This window comes from Gobio gobio, assembly GCF_949357685.1.
Source record: "Gobio gobio genome assembly, chromosome: 18".
Classification (NCBI taxonomy): domain Eukaryota; kingdom Metazoa; phylum Chordata; class Actinopteri; order Cypriniformes; family Gobionidae; genus Gobio; species Gobio gobio.
Genome location: NC_137111.1, coordinates 30544111 through 30567607, shown reverse-complemented (window position 1 = coordinate 30567607; position 23497 = coordinate 30544111). Strand labels below are relative to the sequence as shown.

Sequence of the window (23497 nt, the reverse complement as noted above, 5' to 3'; positions counted from 1 at the left end):
TAAATGTCAGAGACACACACCTCTCTCTTTTCTCAAGTCGGTTTTTGGGAAGTCCGGGCACTTAAGATAAGCATCTGAGATATGTTGCGTCAATCTGTGCGACCTTACAGAAAGCTCTTCCCCCCTCCGTTCTCCTCACTTCCTTGTACCCTGCTTCACGCCACCCCTATGAGATCTCTGATCTATAGGACCCCGGACACATTTTTGGCAGAGTGTGTAGGTAATGTTCCAGCATGCTTTGAGTTGTGGCTCCTTGCCGTGTTAAAACCTGATTTATTGACTTTTGCCGTTGAAGAGGGCTTGCAGGTACATCTGCGGTAATTAAGATTTTTATATCAGTTGTGTAAGCGTCCCGGGTTGGAACAGGTCACATTTTTGCTCATGAATGGCTGGTTTTCTTGGTCTTCATACATAAAAAGGCCTTCATGCTGAGCTCAGAGCGTTTGCTTTGTGTCCAGCTCATACCACTAACTCTGTCTCCAAGCAGAAAAATGGACGGAGATGAAACAAATGGTAATATGTTCGTTTTTTGCAGAGGAGGGTTCGGACTGTGGCCGTACTGACTGGTTGTTAGAGGCGGAGTGTTTGCAGCCCCAGTGCTAGGCTGTCAGCTGTAACGTACGATGGGATGATATGGATTAGAACACTTGTATTGAATTATCTGTGCGTCTGCGAGTAAATGTGGGTAGAAGCGCTGCCATGAAGAATTAGACTGAGCAGCAAAAGCCACAGCCCTGCATGCATGGCATCCATCTTACCACCCCGTTATAAATGGTAAATGTTATACTGTAGTATTAACGTCTTCTTTCTTCTAACCGTACTAATGTCTGTCCCCTCACCCTTCAAACGCACTGAGAGATGCAATTATTTGCAGCATTTTCTCAGACTGTCATATAGCGTTGTGGAGTAACTATCTAAAAGCAGCAATTTTTTACACTTTCTAGTAGGGATGCACAATATATTGGCCACCATATCGGTATTGGCCGATACATTTTTAATATTAATGTTATCAGTCCGATAATAATGGATTATTTCCTTCAGCTGAGACACATCAGACCATGATGGTTTTGCACTTCTTGAAATAATAATTAGATATTTTTTTTGTAAGGAAAGTTGTCCATAGGAGTGTAAAATAAATTGAAAAACTTGCGCCGGTTCAAAGTAGGCTACTGTACTTTTTTTGATTGATTTATGTTAAAGTGTTTGGGACATGGCTTTTAATGGTGAGACTCTTGTTTTTGTAATCAGGAAACTTTCAAAAATTATATAAAAAATTGGATTTAGATTTATCTGCCAATATATTGGTTATCGGCTTTCAAATATAAAGAATTATCGGTTATCGATATCAGCCAAATTTTTCATATTGATGCATCCCTACTTTCTAGTAGTCAAAGTAGCTGCTACTCTTGACAATAGTCAAAACAATAATACTCATGACAAATGCTAAATTGCAGATCCCCTCCCCCTCCCTATTTTACTGTGTGCGTGACTTTGCCGCCAAGAAAGTTAAAGAAATAGTCACACTGCCATCTCGTATGTGTAACTTGGTTCATAATTTGGATAGTTCATGTCAGTTTTGATAAAATGTTGTTGTAGCTACAGTATCTGAATTGAAAACATGATGAACTGCAGTATTTAAAGAAACTGTGGTTTCTAGTTGTAGTAGTTGTATTTAGTGTAAATGTATCTTATATATATTTATAATAAAATAATTATATATTTTGTAATGTATTGTATAATATTATATTTCCATAATATTTGATCATTTATAGTATACTTTTATAATGTATTGTATTACATTTGAAATATTTTTATTTATATATTTGTTAGTAGTTTCGTGTAAAGCTGACTAGTTTTTTTTTTTTTTTAAGAGTAGCTTGACTTGAGTTTAAATACTTAAAATTTAGAGTAGCTTTTAAACTTTGGATGCAGTTTCAAAGTATCTTCCCCATCACCGCTGTATCAAACATATGAGGGAAGTGCTCTGGTGTCACAAAAACCTAAAGGTTTCTCACTTTTTCCTTCCTTCTCTCTCTTTCCCCCTCCCTCTTTCCCTCTATCTCTCTTTCTGCTAATGGCTGTGGCCTGCAAAGGGGGGCAGTAGAAGGGTCAGTCTGAATTTTTTATCCTGATAAAGTGCAGGGCCGAATGGCTTTGAGTCATGCGCTCTGTCCCGCATGAATAAAGCAAACACACACACACACATACACACAGACAAGTGCTTGTCCATTCACCTCTGCCTCACTGCCTCACCACGGGCATCTGATGTGCCTTATCAGGGTATTGACGCATGGCTCAAATTGTTTTATGACCATGTGGAAGCGGTTTGTTTCCTGGTCTGATCTTTGATGTCTGTCTCATTATCATTTTCACACCCCCACCCTCCCTCTTCTCAATTTTGCTTTCTTACTTTTATATACCTCTACAGCCTTGGCCCTTGGCCCTGATGGACATTCCACCTCTCTAGAACCAACATGTACTGTAAACCAAGATACTGAAAATGAGTCTAAGCAGCAGATTTCAAGCCCAAAGGTTAATGTGGAATGAGATAGACAGAGGCAATCTTTCCACCAGGGTCATTCATTCATACTTTATTGAACTCTTTAATACACTGGTCTACTTCATTGCCCTCTGGACACTAGCAATCCTAAATAACTCTATTTAAAGGCATACCTTAGAACTTAAAATATACTCACAAACTGTATTTGTCTATAGGGAAAGTCAATGGGGCTCAAAACAACATTGGACCCAATTGACAATCATTGTATGAAAAAACAAAAAGCGCCAAGACATTCTTCAGCCCCCTTCTTTTGTGTTACACAGAATAAAATATTGATGGCTGATTTGTAATTTTTGGGTGAACTATCCCTTTAAGTAATTTAGCTTGCAGGGAATTCCTATTTGGCATCAGATGAGTCACCAATTTATTATAAATTCAGCGGTATTTATGAGAAGCTTTAAATGAACATGTAATTTCCTGGTATACGCTTCAGTATTACGGCCCAGGCCGGCAAAACATACGTCTCCAGGGAGAGAGAGAGAGAGTGAGTGAGTGAGAGCAGACCCAGTGCGTACGAGCGATTGAGACGAGGGGCAGCTTTGGAGGCCGACCGCACTCTCACCAGCCGGCCATGCGCCAGTCGGGAGGAATGCAACAGCACTGACTTGGCCGCTCTTGAAACAGTGCTCTGTTTGTGTGTGGCCTCGTGTCCCTGCTGAGCTCGATAGATGTGCTGAGAGCTCCTTCTTAAAGGCATGAATGTCACATGTTCTCCCCAGACCCGGTGGACATGTCACACAGCTTGGGGCGGCAGTCAGGAGGGTGGTGTGATGTATCGGGTCAGCCGGAGTTCTGTAGGGTTTGGTGTCCTCGCGCTCGGAAAAGTTTTACATCTTCACCCGTTTTCACTCCAAAAGACACGTCTCTGGTATTAGTCGCTGTGGTTTCTACGGCAAATTTGAGGCATGTATGTTATGGCTATGCTGAGAGGTTTTGTAGTGAATCGGGGGCTTGCTGGAGAGTGAGTCACAGAGTTCCTTAGGGAATAAGATAGGGAGTGTTTGTTGGCTTTGACATGGTTGCTGGGTTTCGCTCTCTCTGGCCTTGGCTGACATTACCTCTAGTTCTTGCCCCGGCAGATCCAGCCCGTTCGTCCTGCCTGCCCGCCCCCCTCCTCCAGGCCGTACCGAAAGCTGAGAAAGGTAGGATCAACAAAGAAACCCAGATAGTGAAGGCTGAGGGGATTCTGGGAGTGGAGCGCGAAGACAAAAACAGGTCGGGAGAGACGTGAGAACAGGAATTCCACTGAAACCTGAAATGGCTTCAACGGAAAAGCCGAGGTTATTTATGCGATCGCACTCGAGGCTATTTTCCAGGAGGGTGCCATCCTGCTGTAGCCTGTTTAGCGGTGATAGGCCACACGCTATTAGCATCCGAGTCCTACCGGTATGAGGCCGAGTGAATTTATGTGAATAGCAATTTAATCTTCTGGTTTTAATGGGATATAAAACCCCTTCCCGGACAACTGTCCTCTAATAGGTCTTAAAAGTTGTTTGTTGGTGTCGAGATGGGGGTAATTAGTAGACCCATAGCTTTGGGAGAGGGCGTCGGTGGTCGGGCTCTGGCTCTTCCTGCGCGGCCGGCCGATCTTTTGGGCCTGGCTAAAAGGCGCTGGCCACTCCTCGAAGGGAAGCATTTGGAGGGCTTGTGACCGCTGCGCTCAAGGGGGTGGAAGGGAAATGAACGGCACAGCACTTAGAGTATCTCTGATGGGAACATTAGCCACATTAGGCTGCTCTCAAAATGCCCTAATGGAGCACTCACACTCCAGCACGCACACACCACTAAAAAAAGGATTGCAAATAGTTTTCTGGAACTTTTTAATGTGTGATTTATATATTTCTGTAATTTGCCAGCTGCCCTCTCCCTTGCCTCTTAAGTAAGATAAAAAATGAAACCAGGGCGGTCGGTAATTTCTCTGGACGAGATTGATGATAAGAGAAAGCGGTAAAGCAAAGGGATCTTCAACACCTCTCAATCTCCTTACATGCCCCGTCTTTAAATGAACTCCTGTGCAAAGAGCCTCGACTACATACTCCTGTCCGTAGCTTCCTCTTTTTCTTTCCCATTCTGCTTCGGCGTGCGAGGAGCTACTGTGGGCTTCCTTTAAAGGCGGTGTGTATGTGTTTTGGGGGTGTTTGTTTGGCGCTAGTGGCGGGGCCTTGGTGTTTGTGTAAATGTCAGAGGCTGTGTCGTTATTGACTGCTCTGTAACGGCTGTGTGCCTCTGTGTTCTCCTACACAACTAGCCCCAGGCGGCCTGCTGCTGCAACACTGCCTTTCTTCTGACGTTCATCAAACTGCTGCTTCTCTCTCTCCCTTTCCCGTTTTCTCCCGCCCAACCCCTGCTAGCCTCTCGCTTACTTTCCTGCTCTCTGGATATGTTTTTTTAGGGCAGTGCCCAGTAGATGTGTTCTTGTCCACTCTGAATAATTTAGAGAAATTTTTGTCCTCTTGTCAGACACAGGCCTGAGCCGTGAGGCAGAGTGAGTGATCTATCTGGTTGGACCTTTTCTCATCGCTTTTCATTTTCACCAAGCCTCACCAACGCAGGCTTCTCACTGTGTTCTAACGAAGTCTCATATTTTTTTTATTTCTTTTGGTTACACTTTTTATTGCGGTTCATGCCTTTGTATATTACAAAAGTAAATACAGTGTAAATTTAATGAACTGTTTAATGAACTATATCATTATATTTATATTGTATTTCTTTCTTTCTTTTACCCCCCCCGCCTCAGAATATAATTTGGAATTCAGTACAAAAACAATTTGCTTGTGTGATATTGTTAAAATATATATTTTTTAAAATATTATTGTAAAGTATGACTTTTAGGCACTAACATACATATTCTTATAAATCATTTTTACAGAATTGTACTTAATAAATTAAATAGCAATTATTCTCCCAAACAGCCCGGTTTGCTTTGGTTAAATGGTCTAAAGAAAAAAAAAAATGTAATAGGTAATGAATCTGTCAATGTTATCCGTTTTTCAATGTTACCATGTGGACGCTGCATGGGGAGATTTTCTCCGCTATTGATTTGAGTATTAGCTTGTGTTAGCGTAGAAGCTAGCTGCAGTCAGATCTCAGGGGTTTACCCATGTGTTACTCATGAACACACACACACACACACACACATACACATAGGCTCCTCACACCTCTCTCTGCATGTCTGTCAGCTCTTGTAGTGCAAGGGTCAGTGGCTCCAGGAGGCAGTAAGAGGCAGTTATGTGAATAAACTTTTTTTTATGGCTCTCTCACCCCCCTTACTGCCACCAGAATCATTGAGGGAATTTTACTGTTGACGAGGCAGCAGTTACAGTATATCTGCGTTAAAAATGTCCGTTTATTGATTGTTGCTCTAGGAAATGATGCGAAATGATGAGATAAAGTTGTATAACTAGCTAAAACCTATATGGTTTCTGTGTGTTTCCAGTCACCGCATTTATGGGCAGATAGTTTCACACATTCTGATTAAGGGTTTATTCTGAAAAATATATTTACAGTTATTAAATATTCCCATATCTCTGTTGCTGTTATAACGCTTTTGCACAGTAATTAAATCAATTCTCTCTCAGTTCTCTTACAAAAGTGCAATAAATGTAACTCTTGAGACTAATTTTCTATTCTAATATTCTCTGTATTCTATTTTATATCAGAATCAGGCTCAAAGTCCCATATGCCCCATTTCCTTTTCTCTTACTTTCTCTTTTTCTCTTCATCTTTCCTTGTTGTTTTGAGCGCTCTGGGCATCTGTGAGGCAGAAAGCTGCCTCTTGGTGAGGTGTGTTCGAATGTGTATGTGTGTGCTTATGAGAGAGGGTCAGTCTTGGCGAGGTTTCTTCTCCAGAGACTGCAGAGCAAAAAGGGCTCTGACTTACAGGTTTAACTTTTCCTTTTGTTCTTTTTTCTCTCTTTCTCCATCATCAACTCCCTCCTCCCCTTTCTGAACCCCTAAGGTTGAGTCAGTGCAGACCTGCAGCCAGATAGTGGAGGAAAAAAACATTTCCAAAGATAGTCTGGGCTGGGAAAAACAAACACCTGAACAACCCCCTTGTGCCGATGGACAAATGAATAAGAGCAAAAGAGAGAGATACCAGAGACAGTATAAAGGAGAGGAGCTTTACTAGAGAAATCGTTTAATATGGCAGATGTTAAAAAGGCCAATCAGTTTTTAGAATTGTCTGTATGTGCACATGCAAATGACATTTCACGAAAAACAGTAGGCTACTAAATAATGCTATCAGTCAAATTAATCTTTAACTTCATCTTGCGTTTTATCTAACTTTTTTTGAGTGCGGGTAGAGTGTCTCACTTTCGTTTGTTATTTCTAATGACATGATTTTGTGTGACAGTAGTAGCTACACTGCATCGTCATCTTTTTTATGCTTTATGAGTTAAGGTGTAATACTGCCACCTACTACTCTAAGTCAACTAGATAAATTCTGGCACTGTATTATTTATGATATTAATGTATGTATTAGTATGAACGCGATATCAATATTTAATTTTTTAAATATCACTGTCATTACCGTTATATTGTGACACCCCCAACATGACCCATCCTTAAAAAAGCAGAGTTTCTTGCGTTATTTAAGCAAAAGAAGCCAAAGATTGTATTGCTCAATTGAAGTATTGAAATGTAATCCATTCAAATACATTAGAGCTGTATATACAGTACTGCTAACATAGAAAATAGCGGCTTGTTAGAGGAAAAGTGTTTGTGTTTTATGCATGTGTGTCTTTTCAAGGGCGTGAGGCCAGTACCTGGTGTTTGCTAAGCTTTATGATGGTATAAGACTGATGAGTGATCTTCTGTGGCCGACAGCTGCTGCTGCTGACTGCCCTGGTCTGCATGTCCCTGCACATCCCTGTTCTTTCTGTGTATATGTGTGTGTGTGTGTTTTGTGTACAGGTGACCGCTGACCTATTGCGTGTGAAGGAACAGGAAAAAAATTACCGCTCTGAATTTATTTGAACACCTCCCATCACAAGTGTCAGCATTTGTGTGGTGGTAGGTTTATCTGAGCATAGGGATTCAAAAAGGATAAATGCAAACAAAATGCGGAATAAGAACCTTAAGAAACCTGAATGGAAGCTTTTCGGATACTGTACTTCATATACACTATACCACAGTGACAGAGCTGAAGCTAGCTGAATAATTAATGAAGTACAAGAGAACAGACTTCCAGCTGTTCAGCCACCGTAGGACACGCTATTCATGAATGTTTGAATGTCCTATAAGAAAATATATTCAAATTGAAAAAGCACAAAAAACCCTTAATGGAAATATGAATTGCCCAAGTTGAATACGATGGGGGACAGAAAGGGCGAAAACGCTGAGCGAGGTGCAATTATGTGAAAGCAAATGTTATGGAGCCTCAGAACTGGCTTTGGTCCTCTAATTAAAATGGCTGAAAATGTTTTGACAGTGTCTGAAGCCATGCCCCGGGCCCCAGCTCTGCGCAGCTCCAATTTCTCTTCCTTACAGATGCAGCGATACATTTATGCAGAACGTGCTGTGAATATCTCACTCACCCCACCTCCTCCCCTCTATTTCATTCCCTCGTTCTCTCTGCCTCTGAGAGAGACAATGAAGAAAAGAGGTCTCCATGATCTGCGCTTCAGAGGCTGCAGCCGAAGCTCCGGCCGTGCGCCGGTTTGCTGCATTGTTATAGGAATGATCTGTGTGTTTGAGCAACACTCATGCCGTTTTGGTGTTTGGAGTGCTAAGGCTTAATTCGTATTGAAAAGTATATTTCAAAAATTCTTTGGGGATACGTCAGACTGAAATCAATTTTATAACAATAATTCCAATAATAATGACTTTTTCTGCAGTAATTATTTTGGGCACAAAGCCTGTGTTCCTCCACAGGATTAAATGAATCTGGGTTTAATTAATTGATGCATTTGGAGCAGTGTAGTAGTTTTGCACAGTGATTAATTAGGCTATTTATGACAATGAACGTCACTCTCTCTTTCCATTCCTCCACAGTCTTGTCATTCTTTCTAGGGTCCCAGATGTGTGTGTGCGTGTGTGTGTGTGCATCTGGATGCAGGTTAGCCTGGTATTTTTCTGAGCATTTTTTTCTCTTTTCTTTATCTTAAAAAAAGAAAAAGAGCAAAGCACACAACCCTCGTATGCTGTAATTTGTGCTCTCTATAATTTTGACATTTTGGTTTTGGGTTAAGAGTAGTCTACAGTTGCTACCATCAGCAGTGAGGTTCTCTCCTCACAAGAGAGAGATGGAGAGAGAGGATGCACGCACGGTTTTACGCTCTGACGGTTATATAAAGGTTTGGCCATTTAATTACAATCATAAACACAGTTTAAGAGGCTCTCACTGTATTATTAAAATTATGTTTATGAGGTTATGCAGGAATTCATTTTTAAACAGTCCATTCCAGTGACTGTGGAAGCCTGATTCGCACATCCAAAGTGCAGGAACAGTCGGAGCAGCAGTTACAATAATCCTGGTGATGGAACCACGTTTTTGTTCATTGTTCACGGGTGTCTCCGCCAAGAGTTCTCCATCTGTCCCTCTGGGGCTTCTTCTCTCTAGGCATGTTCCCTAGTGGTAAAGCGGATCCTCAGCACAGCTCCTGGGCTGCTTCTACATGAAGTCATCATCAGGGTACACACTTTCCCTACATTCACATCCATAAGCAGAGGATGTTTGACTGCTGGGTTAGTGCTTTTTTAGGAAAGGGGGTTGTGAAGTGTGCATATATATGCAGTATTTTAACACTTTTGGTCACTTAAGTCAGATGTATGAATGTCATTGTATTAGAGAAAACAAACCAAGTGGCACCTGCAAATACATGATGCTAGAGTTTCCCTAAATGAGAACCGACTTCGTACATCCTCTAAAAATCTAATTCATACAATATTTTTTGATAAATATTTACAATTTTACAGTTTAAAAGTTTGGGGATTGTAGATATTTTTATGTCTTTGAAAGAAGTCTCATGCTCACCAAGGCTGATCAAAATACAATAAAAGAGAAATGTTGTGAAATATTATTACAATTTAAAACATCGGTTTTGTATATTAAAAGATTCAACGAATTCTGATTCGCTGCTCAAGAAACATTTCTTATTATCTTCAGTTTTGAAATCAGTTGTGCTGCTAAATATTTTTTTGGAAACCACGAGACCTTTTATTAGCATTCTTTGATGAATACAAAGTTCAAAAAGGACAGCATCTATTTTTAATATATAATTAATTGGTAACATTATAAATGTCTTTACTGTCATTTTTTATTCATTCAATGTGTCCTTCCTTGATGAATAATTTTTTTTTAAATGAAATATTTAAAACAATCTTACTGACCCCAAACTTTTGATTGGTGTATGCTTATCCTTTAAAACAAAAACTGCGTTGTGCTTTGTTAAAATAACTGCCAAAAATAAATGTTATATTGTATAGTGATTATGTCTGTATGATAAGCAGAGAAACAGTGCCAAAGCAGGGAAGTCACACTCTCTGGTGTTCAGTATTTCTCCCCAGCAAAAGTCAAACCATCTACAACACATGTGCACATGTCTTACATGTGCAAATATACATTTACACACAAATATAAAGTCCTGATTGGCCTCCTCGCCAAAACAATAACGCTTTCATATCCCGGCTCTTTAAAAGCATTGGGGGGTAATTGTGTTTTGTCTTCGTTCTTGTGTGGCAGATTGTAGAGCAGTGCCTAATGACACACCGAGAGGATTGTGAAATTAGCCTCATTGTTGCTCTTAAATGCTGAAATCAACTTCTTGTATTCAGCAATAACAGAATACGCGCACGCGTTATGCTCGGACCCGAGCAGCCGGGTTTGATTTGACCTGCTTGAGAGAGAAACGTATGCCACTCTCTGCAGTTATCATTAGCTGGGCAGGCCCTGTTTAGCCATGTGTATTTCTGATTGGAGGGGACACGTCTCTCCTCGCTGTAATAATGATAAGGAGAGGGGAGTCAGGTGTGTGGAAATCTCTCCTGCTCTTAATTGCGTTTGCTGTCCGGCAGGCAGGCAGACGGGAGACATAATGTTGTACATCGGAATGAGTTGATGCTGGGATTACTCACATAATGTGGAAAGGGAATTCCAGCAGGATTTTTAATTTTAACCCATATTTGTCCCCCCTCAGGATGATTGTACAAATAGTGAATGTACACTATTTTACACTATTCCTTATTAATGCTATAGTGTTGCATGTGTCACAGATTTTATGATGAGTTTATTAACTCCACACGTACATAAATAATAGTTTCTGTGAAATCACAGTATTTCTTTTAAGTAAGTGTTTTTTTCCCTCTCTCTGCAGTTAATCGGCGCATTACATCTCATTGTTTAGATATTACTGTGCATCCTTTCGGCAAGGCGTAGAGAAATGCATAATGTTTGGGTTTGGAGGACACACAGTGTGAGAAGTGTCTCAGAGTCTTTTGCAGGATTTTTATGGCACTTCCTCTGTCCAGCTTTGTCAGTGAACAAGTGTTGGTCAAACAGGCCTTTGTTTGTGGCCAGTCACTCGGCACACCACAAAGAGTCTGGAACCGGACAAAGAGCCGAGTGTGTGAGAGCGGTGCTGGGCCGACCCAGCCAGACTGCTTGGAGGAATACTGATACAAACCAGAGACACACATGACCTGAACACAGACACTCTTTAGAAGCTTCACTCTGGTCAGATTTAGCAAATATTTTCCTTTTTTATTGTGTTTTTAGATATTTTCATAAAAATAATTTTTTGGTATGTATTGACAAATTTTTTGGGAGATTCACATGTTCACATAAATGTGTGTATAATGTTTGTACTTTTAAAAATTAATTTATTACACTGTAGGACAATTCAAATTATCTAGCAAATGCAAAAAGTTGTGAAAAACCTAAAATGAATGGGGACTAGTTAACAAATTTTAGATATACACTACCATTCAAAAGTTTGGGTTCATTAAGATATTGTTTGTCCATCAAGGACACATTCAATTGATCAAAAGTGACAGTAAACATTTGTTTGAAAAATGTTTGTTTTAAATAAATGCTATTCTTTTGAACTTTACTCTTGAATCCTGGAAAGTAATGATGCTGGAAATTTAGCTTTGCCTTCAGTGAAATAAATTACGTTTAAAAATGTATTAAAATACAAAACAGATATTTTAAATTGTAATAACTTTTCACAATATTACTGTTTTTACTGTATTTTTAATCAAATATTCGCAGCCTTGGTGAGCGTAAGAGACTTCTTTCAAAAACATTAATGTTTGCCAACCCCAAACTTTTGAATGGCGGGAGTGTATGCTTTAAAATGTATATTTTATCATTTTAACCCTTTGATTGATTTACAAATGTATTTTAATCCTTGTAAACAGGATTCACATGCATTGTGCTTAATTTACTTTATGAAAATGTAATATGAAAATCGTAATTTCATAATTTTGATACTTGAGCAGGTGCAGAGGTGAAGGGACACCTCAAACACAAATATATGCAGAGGCTCTTGAAAGCATAAGCCGCTGATAAAATTCAAAAATGATATTACATGGCATTGTCCTTTCCCCCCCTGCATTCAGTAATCCTGTTACTGCATTGTTGCATTACTTCAATTACCATTATCTCTGAGAGCTGTCTTAACACAATCGTCAAGGACAAAACAAAAGGAGCCGCAGTCTCGGCTAGTGACAGCAGTGAAGCTGTCGAGATGGAAGGCTGAGAGTACAGCTCGCGAAATGCCAGCAACTGTCCAAATGACCTGCGCTTTCGCATGTAGGAGGTTTTGAATTGCTCTACGCAAGTGCGTTCATATCCGGTGCTTTTGTTTGCCGTGGACGCCGTTTGTGTGTGTGTGTGTGTGTGTGTGAGAGTAAGGGGGGTGGTTTTTAGTGGTGGGAGGAAGAACAATGGATGAATCTGCATGTCGGGGATATTGGGCTGCCCGAGCTGTTTTAATCTGGCATTCATCTTAGTCTGCCAGCGCCATCGATCCAGACGGCACACATAGAAATGCACCCCGCTCTCTTAACAAAGCCAACTGTAGACATTACTCCAAATATACACGCTCTCCATCTATACGTGTCAGTCATCCATGTGTGTCAGTCAAGATAAATCCATTCGTAATGCTCGTTTCATGCACTTAGCTGTATTTAACTGTATTTTAATGGAATTGGTATGACGGTAAAACAATTTTTCATTTGTAAATGCGCTTGTGTAACTAACACAATGCCTTTTGAATACCAACAAACAGGTTATGTGTGTGCGTGTTTGAGTGCACTTTTGCAATATTATGCGACTGACCTGTCCCCTAGGCGGATTTGATTCATTCTGCACCCCAGACGAGCTGTCTGAAATTTGCGTATGTCATAACTCGACACTTTTTGGTTATTTTTGCACTGTAAAGCTATCTGTTCTGGTGTGCTACAGTTTTCCTGCGCAAGATGCAGGACTCAGCAAGGGGGGGATTGGGTGGATGGGGGGCTCACAACATATTTCCTTCCTCCACGTCTCCGGTTTCACCATGGGCACCAGTCACTCTCTGCCAAGCCATCACCGCTCTGTAATACAGCCTTACTTTTTGTCAAGATCATTTAATGTGGCTTTATCTAACTGCAGTTTAATGCGTGTGTGTATGTGTGTGTGTGTGTGCCGATTTAGCTGGATTAGTCGGTCCTGTGAGGATGTGGTTGGCAGTTTGGGGGGGGGGGGGTGTTCTTGTTTTCCCGTGGCTCTGTGCTGTAACATTGCTCTGACATTTCCCTGTGTAAAAACTGCCAGCAATGCACTGAGCGCTCGCATCCGTCTGTAAGTAGCCGTGCCGCTGCCAGCTCCCGCAGACCAGTCCAACAACTGTCACCGGCAGTCTCTGCCTCGAACGCCATGGCTTGCCAGCTTGTCCGGACTGACCCGCTTTCGCTGCAAATTGGAGAGCTTTCTAATTAACTGAGGAATCGTTGAAAATTAGAGCAACGCCACTTTCCGACTTCTCACAAATGTTTAGAGTGTCACGACACAGATTATCATTACATTTAGCAAACTTGCGCACCCAGCGGTGGCCACATAAGTTGCACACATTAAACAGCTGAGAACCCACAAGTCCCTCGTCTGCTTCTATTGCTCATCCATCTCGAATGATCAGCGCTCGACTTCCCGTCTCAAAAAGACAGTCAATGACACAAAGAATACTCTTTCAACTCTCTTGAGAAAATTAAAATTAGACCAAAAGGAGGGGGAGGCTAATTTCTTTGGCAGGCTGCTGCTTTTAATTCCTCCCAGTAAAATCTTCAGAGTCTAATAGCAGATTATTGGAGCACCTGTCGGTGGCTCGCCGACTCCCGTCATCGGAACAGATTGTGACAGTTTTGTCAGAAGAAGAACCTGGCTGTGAGCGTGCCAAGCACGATGTCCGCATGGCACACGCCGGTGCCTGTGAGAGGCACGCCAGTCAATAATACTACAGCCTGCGTGAAGCTATCAATTATTGCCGCAATTATTTGTCTAGTTGGATATTCAAAATGTCATGTGAAAAAGATGATTACATATTCCGCTGAGCGTTGCCATGTGTAATGAAATCAAGCGGGCCCTTGTTAAACATGGAGATGCGGTAACCTGTCCTTCAGAGATCCCCATGGTTGGTGAGGAGATGGCGGACCCTCAAAATCTATTTAAAGACCTTCTGTAGACCCAGCGAAAGCGAATTGGGTTTTGTGTTCGACATGAGGCATCTCTCTCCAACTCGACAACAACAGATAGCCATTATGGTTGTAGCTGTGTGACAGGAGTGAAAAATACCCTTTGCATGATAATACAAAAATGTATACTGGGTTAAACCCTCTGCAGGTGGCAGCAATTAAATGTAATTTCTGCAGATTGTAATGATCCATAATTTAGCTGGCCTTTGCATCAACCCCCCTGATATAAAGTAGTGTGCAGTCTTGATTTGGTGCAGGGATTTCAGCTGTTGGTCATGAGTGAGCTTGTCGGGAGGTGCTTGTGGGTGGCAGGGCCACAGATCAGCAATGTGCTGTTATTTTTCTCTCTATTTACACCAGCCGTCACCTCCCTCACTGCCCATCTCTCTCAGCTGAAAGCTGGCATGTGATATCGTCACCATTGCTCTCTTATTCTGGGACCTTGGATTTTTATTATTATTTTTAAATGTCTGTCAATTCTGATTCACATTTCATTTTGACATCTGAATGGCTTTGTCTTTAGGCTATACCAGGGTGTGTGCAGGTTCTGTGGGTATTTGGAAAGATTTTGGTCTTTTAAATGTTACTTTTAATTCCTAACTTCTTACTATAGTGCACTTGTTTGTGAGAGATTTAGTACGAAGAGTACAGTTTTGAGAGTATACTTTAAATTTTATTTATTTCTGTGATCATTACTCCATTCTGCAGTGTCACATGATCCTTCAGAAATCATTCTAATATGCAGATATATTATCAATGTTGGAAAAGTGTATTTTTTTTACTGTATTTTAAAATATTACTATACTTTTGATTAAATAAATGCAGGCTTGATGAGCATAAGATACTTCTTTCAAAAACATTATATATATTATATATATCTCATATCTCATCTGGGGTTAATTTAAATAAAAATACATTTGCCATTAAGTCTTTCTCAAAAAAAGTTTATCTTGTCCCTCTTCACTCATGTCATTCTTAACAGCCATTCCTAAACACAATCATTTATTTGTCGCACACCTTGCTCATGTAGAGCGTGTGTGTGTTTTCGTTGGTCATGTTTAAGAAGTGCCAAGGAAGAGACAAAATGATGACAGCACAAAAGGTTGCAGTGATGTCCGGAGGTGGCTGTCCGCCACGCCACAGAGCCTTCCAGAACCACCCCCATTTGTGTGCATTAACAGGATTATCTGAGAAAACCCACAGTGGCTCTGGCCTGCCTTTCCTCCTCTGAGCAGCAGAAAGGCCTTGCCTCGTTACATGCTTTGCTGGCTATTGAAGACTTCAGAGAAAGCCCCTCTGAGGAAAACAAACGAGATGAAAGAGTGCACGCTGCCTGTTCGGCAACGTTCAGCACCTCTTTCAGCCTTTCTTCCTGCCATCTCTCCATTTTTCTGCTTTTTTTTCCTCTCCCCCTCTTTCTCTCGGGATGGTTGTAAACAGTACATGATAGCAGTTTAGAGACCTCTGGCTTGTGGGGGGAGTTAAATCCATCTCCCCTGTCCATTTTCGCTGTTTGTTGTTGTGGTTCCTGTGTGGATGATGGCTCTTTTCCTGACCGCTTGACCTTGCGTTTTTGGGAGCGTAGGTAGATATCTGTACCTTGCATGTAACATCCCTTTTAGTGCTGGTAATTTTAAAAGTTCAAACTGTCACTCATTACTTCATGAAAATATCCATTTCATTGCCATTTGCCAGTTAATCGTCTGTTTTTAACTAAAGGCATCCTGAACCCGCTGCTTGTTTACCTTTTGATGGTGCAGATGCCATTTGCATCACTTTTTTTATTCGGAAATTTAATCAGTGTAATTATCAAAAATGATTCTGTAGCTTTTGACAGCTTTCCATCTGGACTTGAGCATATTTATGAGAGAGATGTATGTTAATGAAGATGATTTTTTTCTTTTCTTTTTTAAGTTATAAAAGCATCTCTGGTCATCATTGGGTGTTATTTTGTTTACAGAGACAAGATAATCAAAAATAACAAGGCATTTGCATGAGAATATATGGAGAATATACAGTATTAGTTCCTCCAAAATGCAGAAACACAAATATTTCATAAATGGGTAAAATTGCATCAGGCTTCAGCACAGCGTGTTTAATGTTGAAAGGCTCTTGTTTCCAGCCTCCTTTATTATTTAATCTCTTAAATAAGGTGGCGTAGGAGTCAGAAACATTAAATGAGATTACAAACGCAATGGGAGGAAAATCACAGGTCATTGTCAAAGTGCCGTTGAAAGTCAATTATTGTTTTAAATGTTCCTTTGCTGTGACAATTGTCCACATACTTCACCATTTCAGTTGTAAGTGAGGAGATAGTCTCTATTTTTATTCTACTGGTAGCTTCCTTTATTTCCATTTTAAGCTATTTTTGTTTGAATACATCTTTTGTGAGATTGCATTTGAAGGAGAGACAATTTATTAAATAGAATTCTAATTTCAAGATAAAAAACAAAGCGTTGTGTGAGGTGTTTACAACAAATGTTCCTATTCTCCTCTAGCTTTGCACCGTTTTAAAACACCTGCACGTTGAGAAATGTAACCTTTAACACATCCTAACAATGTGTGATGCTTCCTCTGTTGCCCCCTTTACAGGATCTATTACTTTTCAGTCCTTCCAAATTTTGTTTACTGCATGCTTCCTGTTCATCTGTTTTTGTACGTGGATGAAAGCGTTCAGCTTGAGAGCACTATTGTTTGCTTTTACAGACCGGCTGTCAACCGCAAAGCAGAAGTGTATCACCCCATGCAAAGACCTGATCCAAACCCCAACACAGTCTTTCTCTGCTGGAATATCAGTGCTTTGTCTGGTCTTGTGTTGTGAAAAGCTCTGCTCCACTGGGTTCTGGCCTGTAGTGCTGTTTGGGAGCATGTTTATAATAAGAGCTGTGTTTACTGTTATGTGATACTTACTTTAGCCTGCTGAGGGGCTAAAGCTGTTGAAAGACTGTTAGAATGGGGGGCTGCAAAGGCCCGGGGTCTAGGCAGGTTCATAAATGATTAAGGCCCAATCTGTAGGGTTTTTGTACGTCCAAAATACACCAGGGAGCAACTGAGAAAGGGAATGTGAAAAAAAATGCATGTAGCAGATCTAGAGACCTATTAACCAAATGGTTTTGCTTTAAATGAGTTGCAGTTAATGTATTTGGTACAGTTGGTGAATTTACTCTTGTCTTATGTGTTTTGTAGGTAAAGATGAGCCCAGCAGCTACACTTGCACAACCTGTAAACAGCCGTTCAGCAGTGCCTGGTTTCTGCTGCAACATGCCCAGAACACTCATGGCTTCCGCATCTATCTTGAGAGCGAGCGTGGAAGTCCGCTCACGCCCCGTGTGGGAGCTCCTTCAGGAATGGGCGCAGATTGCTCCTCTCAGCCCCCCTTGCATGGCATCCATCTCCCAGAGGGAAGCCCATTCAACCTGCTGCGGATACCCAACTCTGGACGCGATGTACCCCCTCTCCGAGATGGTCGGTTTCCCCCTACGCCGCCTCTCTTTAGCCCTCCACCCCGCCATCACTTGGACCCTCATCGCATGGAGCACCTGAGCCCGGAGGAGCTGGCTTTGGCCACCCACCACCCGAGTGCCTTCGACAGGGTGCTTCGCCTCAACCCCATACCCATGGATCCCCCAGCTATGGACTTCTCTCGTAGGTTGAGGGAATTGGCTGGTAACACCTCAGGGTCAACTCCTCCTCACTCACCCAACCGGCCCAGCCCTATGCAACGGATACTACAACCATTCCAGTCAGGAACCAAGCCGCCCTTTCTATCTACCCCTCCCCTACCTTCCATGCAGTCCCCTTCTGGCTCCCAGTCCACCCCAACCCCTCTTACCCAACAGCCCAACACGCCCATGAAGTCCAAGTCTTGTGAGTTCTGTGGGAAGACCTTCAAGTTCCAGAGTAATTTAATAGTGCATCGACGCAGTCACACGGGTGAGAAACCGTACAAGTGCCACCTGTGCGACCATGCCTGCACGCAAGCCAGCAAGCTTAAGCGGCACATGAAGACACACATGAACAAGTCATCACCCATGACGGTCAAATCCGATGATGGCTTGTCCACAGCCAGCTCCCCTGAACCAGGAACCAGCGACTTAGTGGGTAGTGCCAGTAATGCCCTCAAGTCCGTGGTAGCCAAATTCAAAAGTGAAAACGATCATCTGATTCCAGAGAATGGAGAGGAAGAGGAGGAAGAGGAAGAGGAGGAGGAGGAAGAAGAGGAGGAAGAGGAAGAGGAGGAAGGAGAGGAGGAGGAGCTGGAAAGGGAGGGAGGTAGAAACAACTATCATTTCAGCCTCAACCTTGAGGCTGCACGGCACCACGAGAACAACGGCGGGCGTCTGGGCGCGGTTGAGGACGGGATGCCGCGCTCGCTGCCTGAGGTCATTCAGGGCATGGGCTTGGCTGCCAGCATGCAGCACTACAGCGAGGCGTTTCATCAACACAAGCGAGGAGCCCTAAACTCTGACAATGGTGCACATAGGAACATGTGTGATGAGGACTCGGCTATGGAATCAGACCGAGTTGACGAGGGTTGTGGCTCAGCTATAAATGGTCGAGGCTCATCCCCCAGCGAGTCTGCCTCTGTTGGTTTGTCCAAGAAGCTCTTACTGGGCAGTCCCAGCTCCCTTAGTCCTTTCTCCAAACGAATCAAGCTGGAGAAAGACTTTGACCTCTCTACCCCTACAATCCCCAACACTGAGAATGTCTATTCTCAGTGGTTGGCTGGCTATGCTGCCTCTCGGCAGCTCAAGGACCCCTTTCTGAATTTTGGGGATTCCAGACAATCGCCTTTCGCCTCGTCTTCAGAGCACTCCTCAGAGAACGGAAGCCTGCGCTTCTCTACGCCACCAGGGGACCTGGATGGTGGCATCTCGGGCCGCAGCGGGACTGGCAGTGGTGGCAGCACGCCACACCTTGGGGGTCCCGGTCGGCCCAGCTCGAAAGATGGCCGACGCAGTGACACCTGTGAGTTCTGCGGAAAAATATTTAAAAACTGCAGCAATCTGACAGTGCACCGGCGCAGCCACACGGGCGAGAGGCCTTATAAGTGTGAGCTCTGCAATTATGCCTGTGCCCAGAGCAGCAAGCTAACACGGCACATGAAAACACACGGGCAAGTGGGAAAGGACGTTTACAAATGTGAAATCTGTCAGATGCCTTTTAGTGTGTACAGCACCCTTGAGAAACACATGAAAAAATGGCACAGTGACCGCGCATTGAGCAACGAAATTAAAACTGAGTAGCGTTGAAGTGTGGTGACTCACTTGCCTGTTAACAGCGAATAACACCTTACCCCACTCCCACCCTCATCCTTGTAGATTTCCCTGTTTCGCTAGTCCAGTGGCGGCTAAGACAACGTGCTTGGCACCACCAGCACACCCTTTTCATTTACCGTTGAATGCATGATCTGTATCGGGGCAATACTATTGCATTGACGCAAACTTGGAGCCTTTCTCTTGTGCAATAATTTACATGTTGTGTACTTTTTCTTTTTTCTTTCCCATTTTGGAAAATTTGACAGCATGCATGATATATTTTGGCTAATTTTAAGAATAAATTGTCCCTGGTTGGTTAGTTGTTTAGTAAATGTGTTGCTGTTTTAACGTTCATTCTTTTAAAATGTTTTTTCTTTATTTTTCTTTTTTTATTTTACGATCTAAGAAAAAGAAAAGAAAAAACAACCATGCTGCATACATTCTGTAATACATATCATGTACAGTTTTGTGTTGTAACATGGAGGACTGCAGGCTATTGCTTAACCCTCTTTGGACGGGCTGGATATCGCACTTAAACTAATCTTTCAAAAAGATGTTCTGTCCACATAGGGTTAACATATTAATTTGCCCCTATTATGGAATAAAAGTAATGACAGCCTTTGAATTTCTTGAAAAGGAGACAGCATTAGGATTTGAATTTGTACTATCATTTGGTAAAACAAACAAAAAGAGTGCCTTGGATATCTTGAAATTGCATTGGTTAATCTCGTCTGCTGTAATTCTGGAGTCTCAGCTAGATACTACATAAGGATCGATTGGGTCCTTAAAAGGTTCTTGCATCAAGCACCTGACCGCTACAGTCAACTGTGACTTTAGAGAGAAGTAGTAGTAATCAAAAGGCTAAGGAAATTTCTAGTTAATCATCATTAGGTACCTATGTGAAATGTATCCTTCCATTGTGGTTTATGTCCTGGGCATGGCACAAGCAGTATATGGTGTGGGATTCAGTCTCGTTTACTTCTTCTATCTGAAGGTACTGTACTTGGCGGTACTAGTTTTCAATCCACAATCATTTGACCTTTCTGTGTTTGTTCAAGTCTTATCTTCAGTAGCACAACATTTTGACGTTTCTTTGATGACCATTGTTAGTGTGAACGTCCATTGTGAAGGAACACTTGAGGGCATTCGGACCCAACTAATGTAATGTACACTTGAGAATTGGTTATTAAGCAAGCATTGAAATATTTGCAGCTGTCAGTGATGATTAACTATGAATTGCCTACAGGTCTGAGTCAAAATCTTATTTCTTTATTATTGCCTATGTCTGAGCTCCCTAAAAGACTAAATGAACCTGAAAGACCGACCGAGCAAGAGAGAGGGAAAACCATACATGTCACTTTTGTTCCTTTGTTTTATATATGAGTTCCACACATAGTGTGGTATAAGTTGACATTCAAGGAGACTCTTTTTCATTGTTGCATTATGACATCAATGAGTTTAGACAACGTTTTTGGTGTTTAGACGGCACCTGCCACTCTGCCCTTCTTTTTATATTTGACATGCTAATTGGAGGTTTAGTAGTTGAGTATAAATTACAATTGCTTGCTTGTTGGACAACAAAGTGCACTGTTAAAGTTTCCCAGTTTACAGGTATTCACGAGAGGGAAAACTTCCAAAAGAATCGAACATGGTGTCATTATTTAATGTAAAAAAAGCCAACTCCTCCTCTCAACTCACGAAGATAAAGCCCAACTCTGATATAATATTATTGTGTCAAAGCACACAGTGCTTGACAAAGTACGGACAATTGAAACTTGCTGCTTTCATTGCAAGAACTTTTTTTTGTACAAATCTTTTTTTAAGTATGAAAATAAAATGACTTTTTTAAAAAGTAACATTTCATTATCTTAGGGGAAACTGTATTTAAGTTTGTTGTTTCTCTTTTCCTCTTTGTCTTGGTGGTGTTCAAGACTTGATCACATTATATATAAAATGGGAAAAAAGATGTGATTTTTTTCTGCTTTTTCTTTTTTCATCTTGGCTCTTCACAGCTCTTCAGGTCAAACTTGCATTGGGGAAAGGTTTAAGATTATATATAAAATATATAATAGAGAAACTTAAATATAGGAAAATGCACATCATGTCAGTTCCTATGCTAAAACACATTTATGGTCTACTTTCTTCTGTATTTCTAGAATGGTATTTGAATTAAATGTTCACCTAGTGTAGGTACTACAGTATTTATATTGAGGCTTGTATTTTTAACTGTTGCTTGTTCTCTCAAAAGGTATTATTGTACCTTTTTTGGTAGTGGAAAAAAACAACAAGCTGCCACGGTATATTTTTTTAATTTGGCAGGATAATATAGTGCGAATTATTTGTATGTTTAAAAAAAGAAAACAGAAAAAAATCAAATTAAAAAATTAAAGTATGTGGCATTGAACAAAGGAGGCCATTCAATGGTTTCCCCGAGGAGTCTTTGGGGAATGTCCACACTAGCTAAAACAGGTGGTTGTACATATCTTTTTTTCTGTTCTTCTTTTTTAAAATCTCCTCTGCTGCCATTCTGTATGCAGTACAGCAAGCTAATGTTGGGTTGTTCTGTAGTGTGCTTCTGTCTTTTCACCTGTCTCACCTGAATACATTCCAGCATCTTGAAAAAAGCTAACTTCATATGCAGTAAATACCAGTAAATAAACAAACAAAAAAAATCATTCAAATAAATGAATTCAAATAATCAATGTTTTGCAGGTGGTTTTTTTTTCATTGCCAAATATTAAATGGTGCTTTATATTTAGATTGGGACGACTTTCATATGCAAAGCATATTTAAAAATGAAATGGAACTAAAGGGGCAGCCCACTTAAGTTCATACTCTTTTGTAAATGGCAATGCGGAATATTTTGTTATCAGCCTTTTCTATTCCTGTTATGAGAGCTGTTTGTTGTAACTTGAACTTGAACTTTATCTTTTTCAATGGGAGTCACTATTTATTATTGCTTAAATACTCTGTTCAAAACGGAGACATAGAATGGATCCTTTTTTTGTTCATTTGTTTTCATTTTTTTATTTTATTTTTTAAAAGAAAATAATGACCAAAGGTCATTGACAGACTTGCTTTTTGTTGTTTTTGTTTCTGGTCTATGTTAAGTTTTATTGGAGAAACCACTGTCTGTGTTTTCTGGCAGTTGTCTACATTATCCTGTTCACCAACCAATTTTGTCCCTTTATTGAAAACAATTAATAAAAAAATTAAAGTATATCCGTGTCTGGTGACAAAGATTTCTCTCTGCATTTTTGTTTTAATTTTTTTCTGTGGAGGACATTTCTCTCTCTTACACACATACACTGTCTGGCGTGCTATCTTTCTGGGCACTCTCCATAGACGTAATGGTTTTTACAAACTGTATATTCTATCCCCTTACAATAACCCTTCCCCTAAACCTTCCCATCACACAAAACTTTTTTAAATTTTCAAAATAACTCATTCCTGTTTGATTTATTAACTTTTCTTTGGGGACCTCAATTTAGGTCCCCACAGTGACACGAGTCCCCATGAGTCTGTGTGCATTCAGGTTGAAGTCCCCACCGGGATAGAAAAAAAAAAAGCCCCCCCGAGCACACGCGTTGTGTTTTCATGGGGACTTTCCGTAGACATAATGGAACACACACACTGTCTGGCGTGCTATCTTTCTGGGGAATCTCCATAGACATAATGGTTTTTATACTGTACAATCTGTATCTTCTATCCCCTTACACTAACCCTTCCCCTAAACCTACCCATCACAGAAAACATTCTGCAATTTTACAGGAAAAAAACATCACTTAGTGTCATTTATAAGCTGTTTTTAGCCCAAAAATTTCCCCACAAGGACAAGGATTTCAGATTGTGCCATCTTTGTGGGGACATTTTGTCCCCACAATGTAGGGTTTACCAGGCCACACACACTCTTACACAAGCCATGATGGTGTTTAACTCTCTCTTGCTTGAACTCCGCTCTGTGTATGCATGTCAAATAATTAGGACGGTCGTCTTGAGCAGCTCT

The 23497-nt window shown here is 41.1% G+C and overlaps 1 protein-coding gene across 1 annotated transcript in view; it reads left to right on the top strand.

Annotated features, from left to right (window-relative positions):
* bcl11aa (BCL11 transcription factor A a) overlaps positions 1-22722 on the top strand; it is a 52643-nt gene extending 29921 nt beyond the window's left edge. The window contains exon 3 of the mRNA XM_079842500.1: positions 17420-22722. Within this exon, the coding sequence (XP_079698626.1) occupies positions 17420-19479 (2060 nt within the window). The 3' untranslated portion in view covers positions 19480-22722. The remainder of the gene's footprint in view (positions 1-17419) is intronic.
* The last annotated feature ends 775 nt before the right edge of the window (positions 22723-23497 follow it).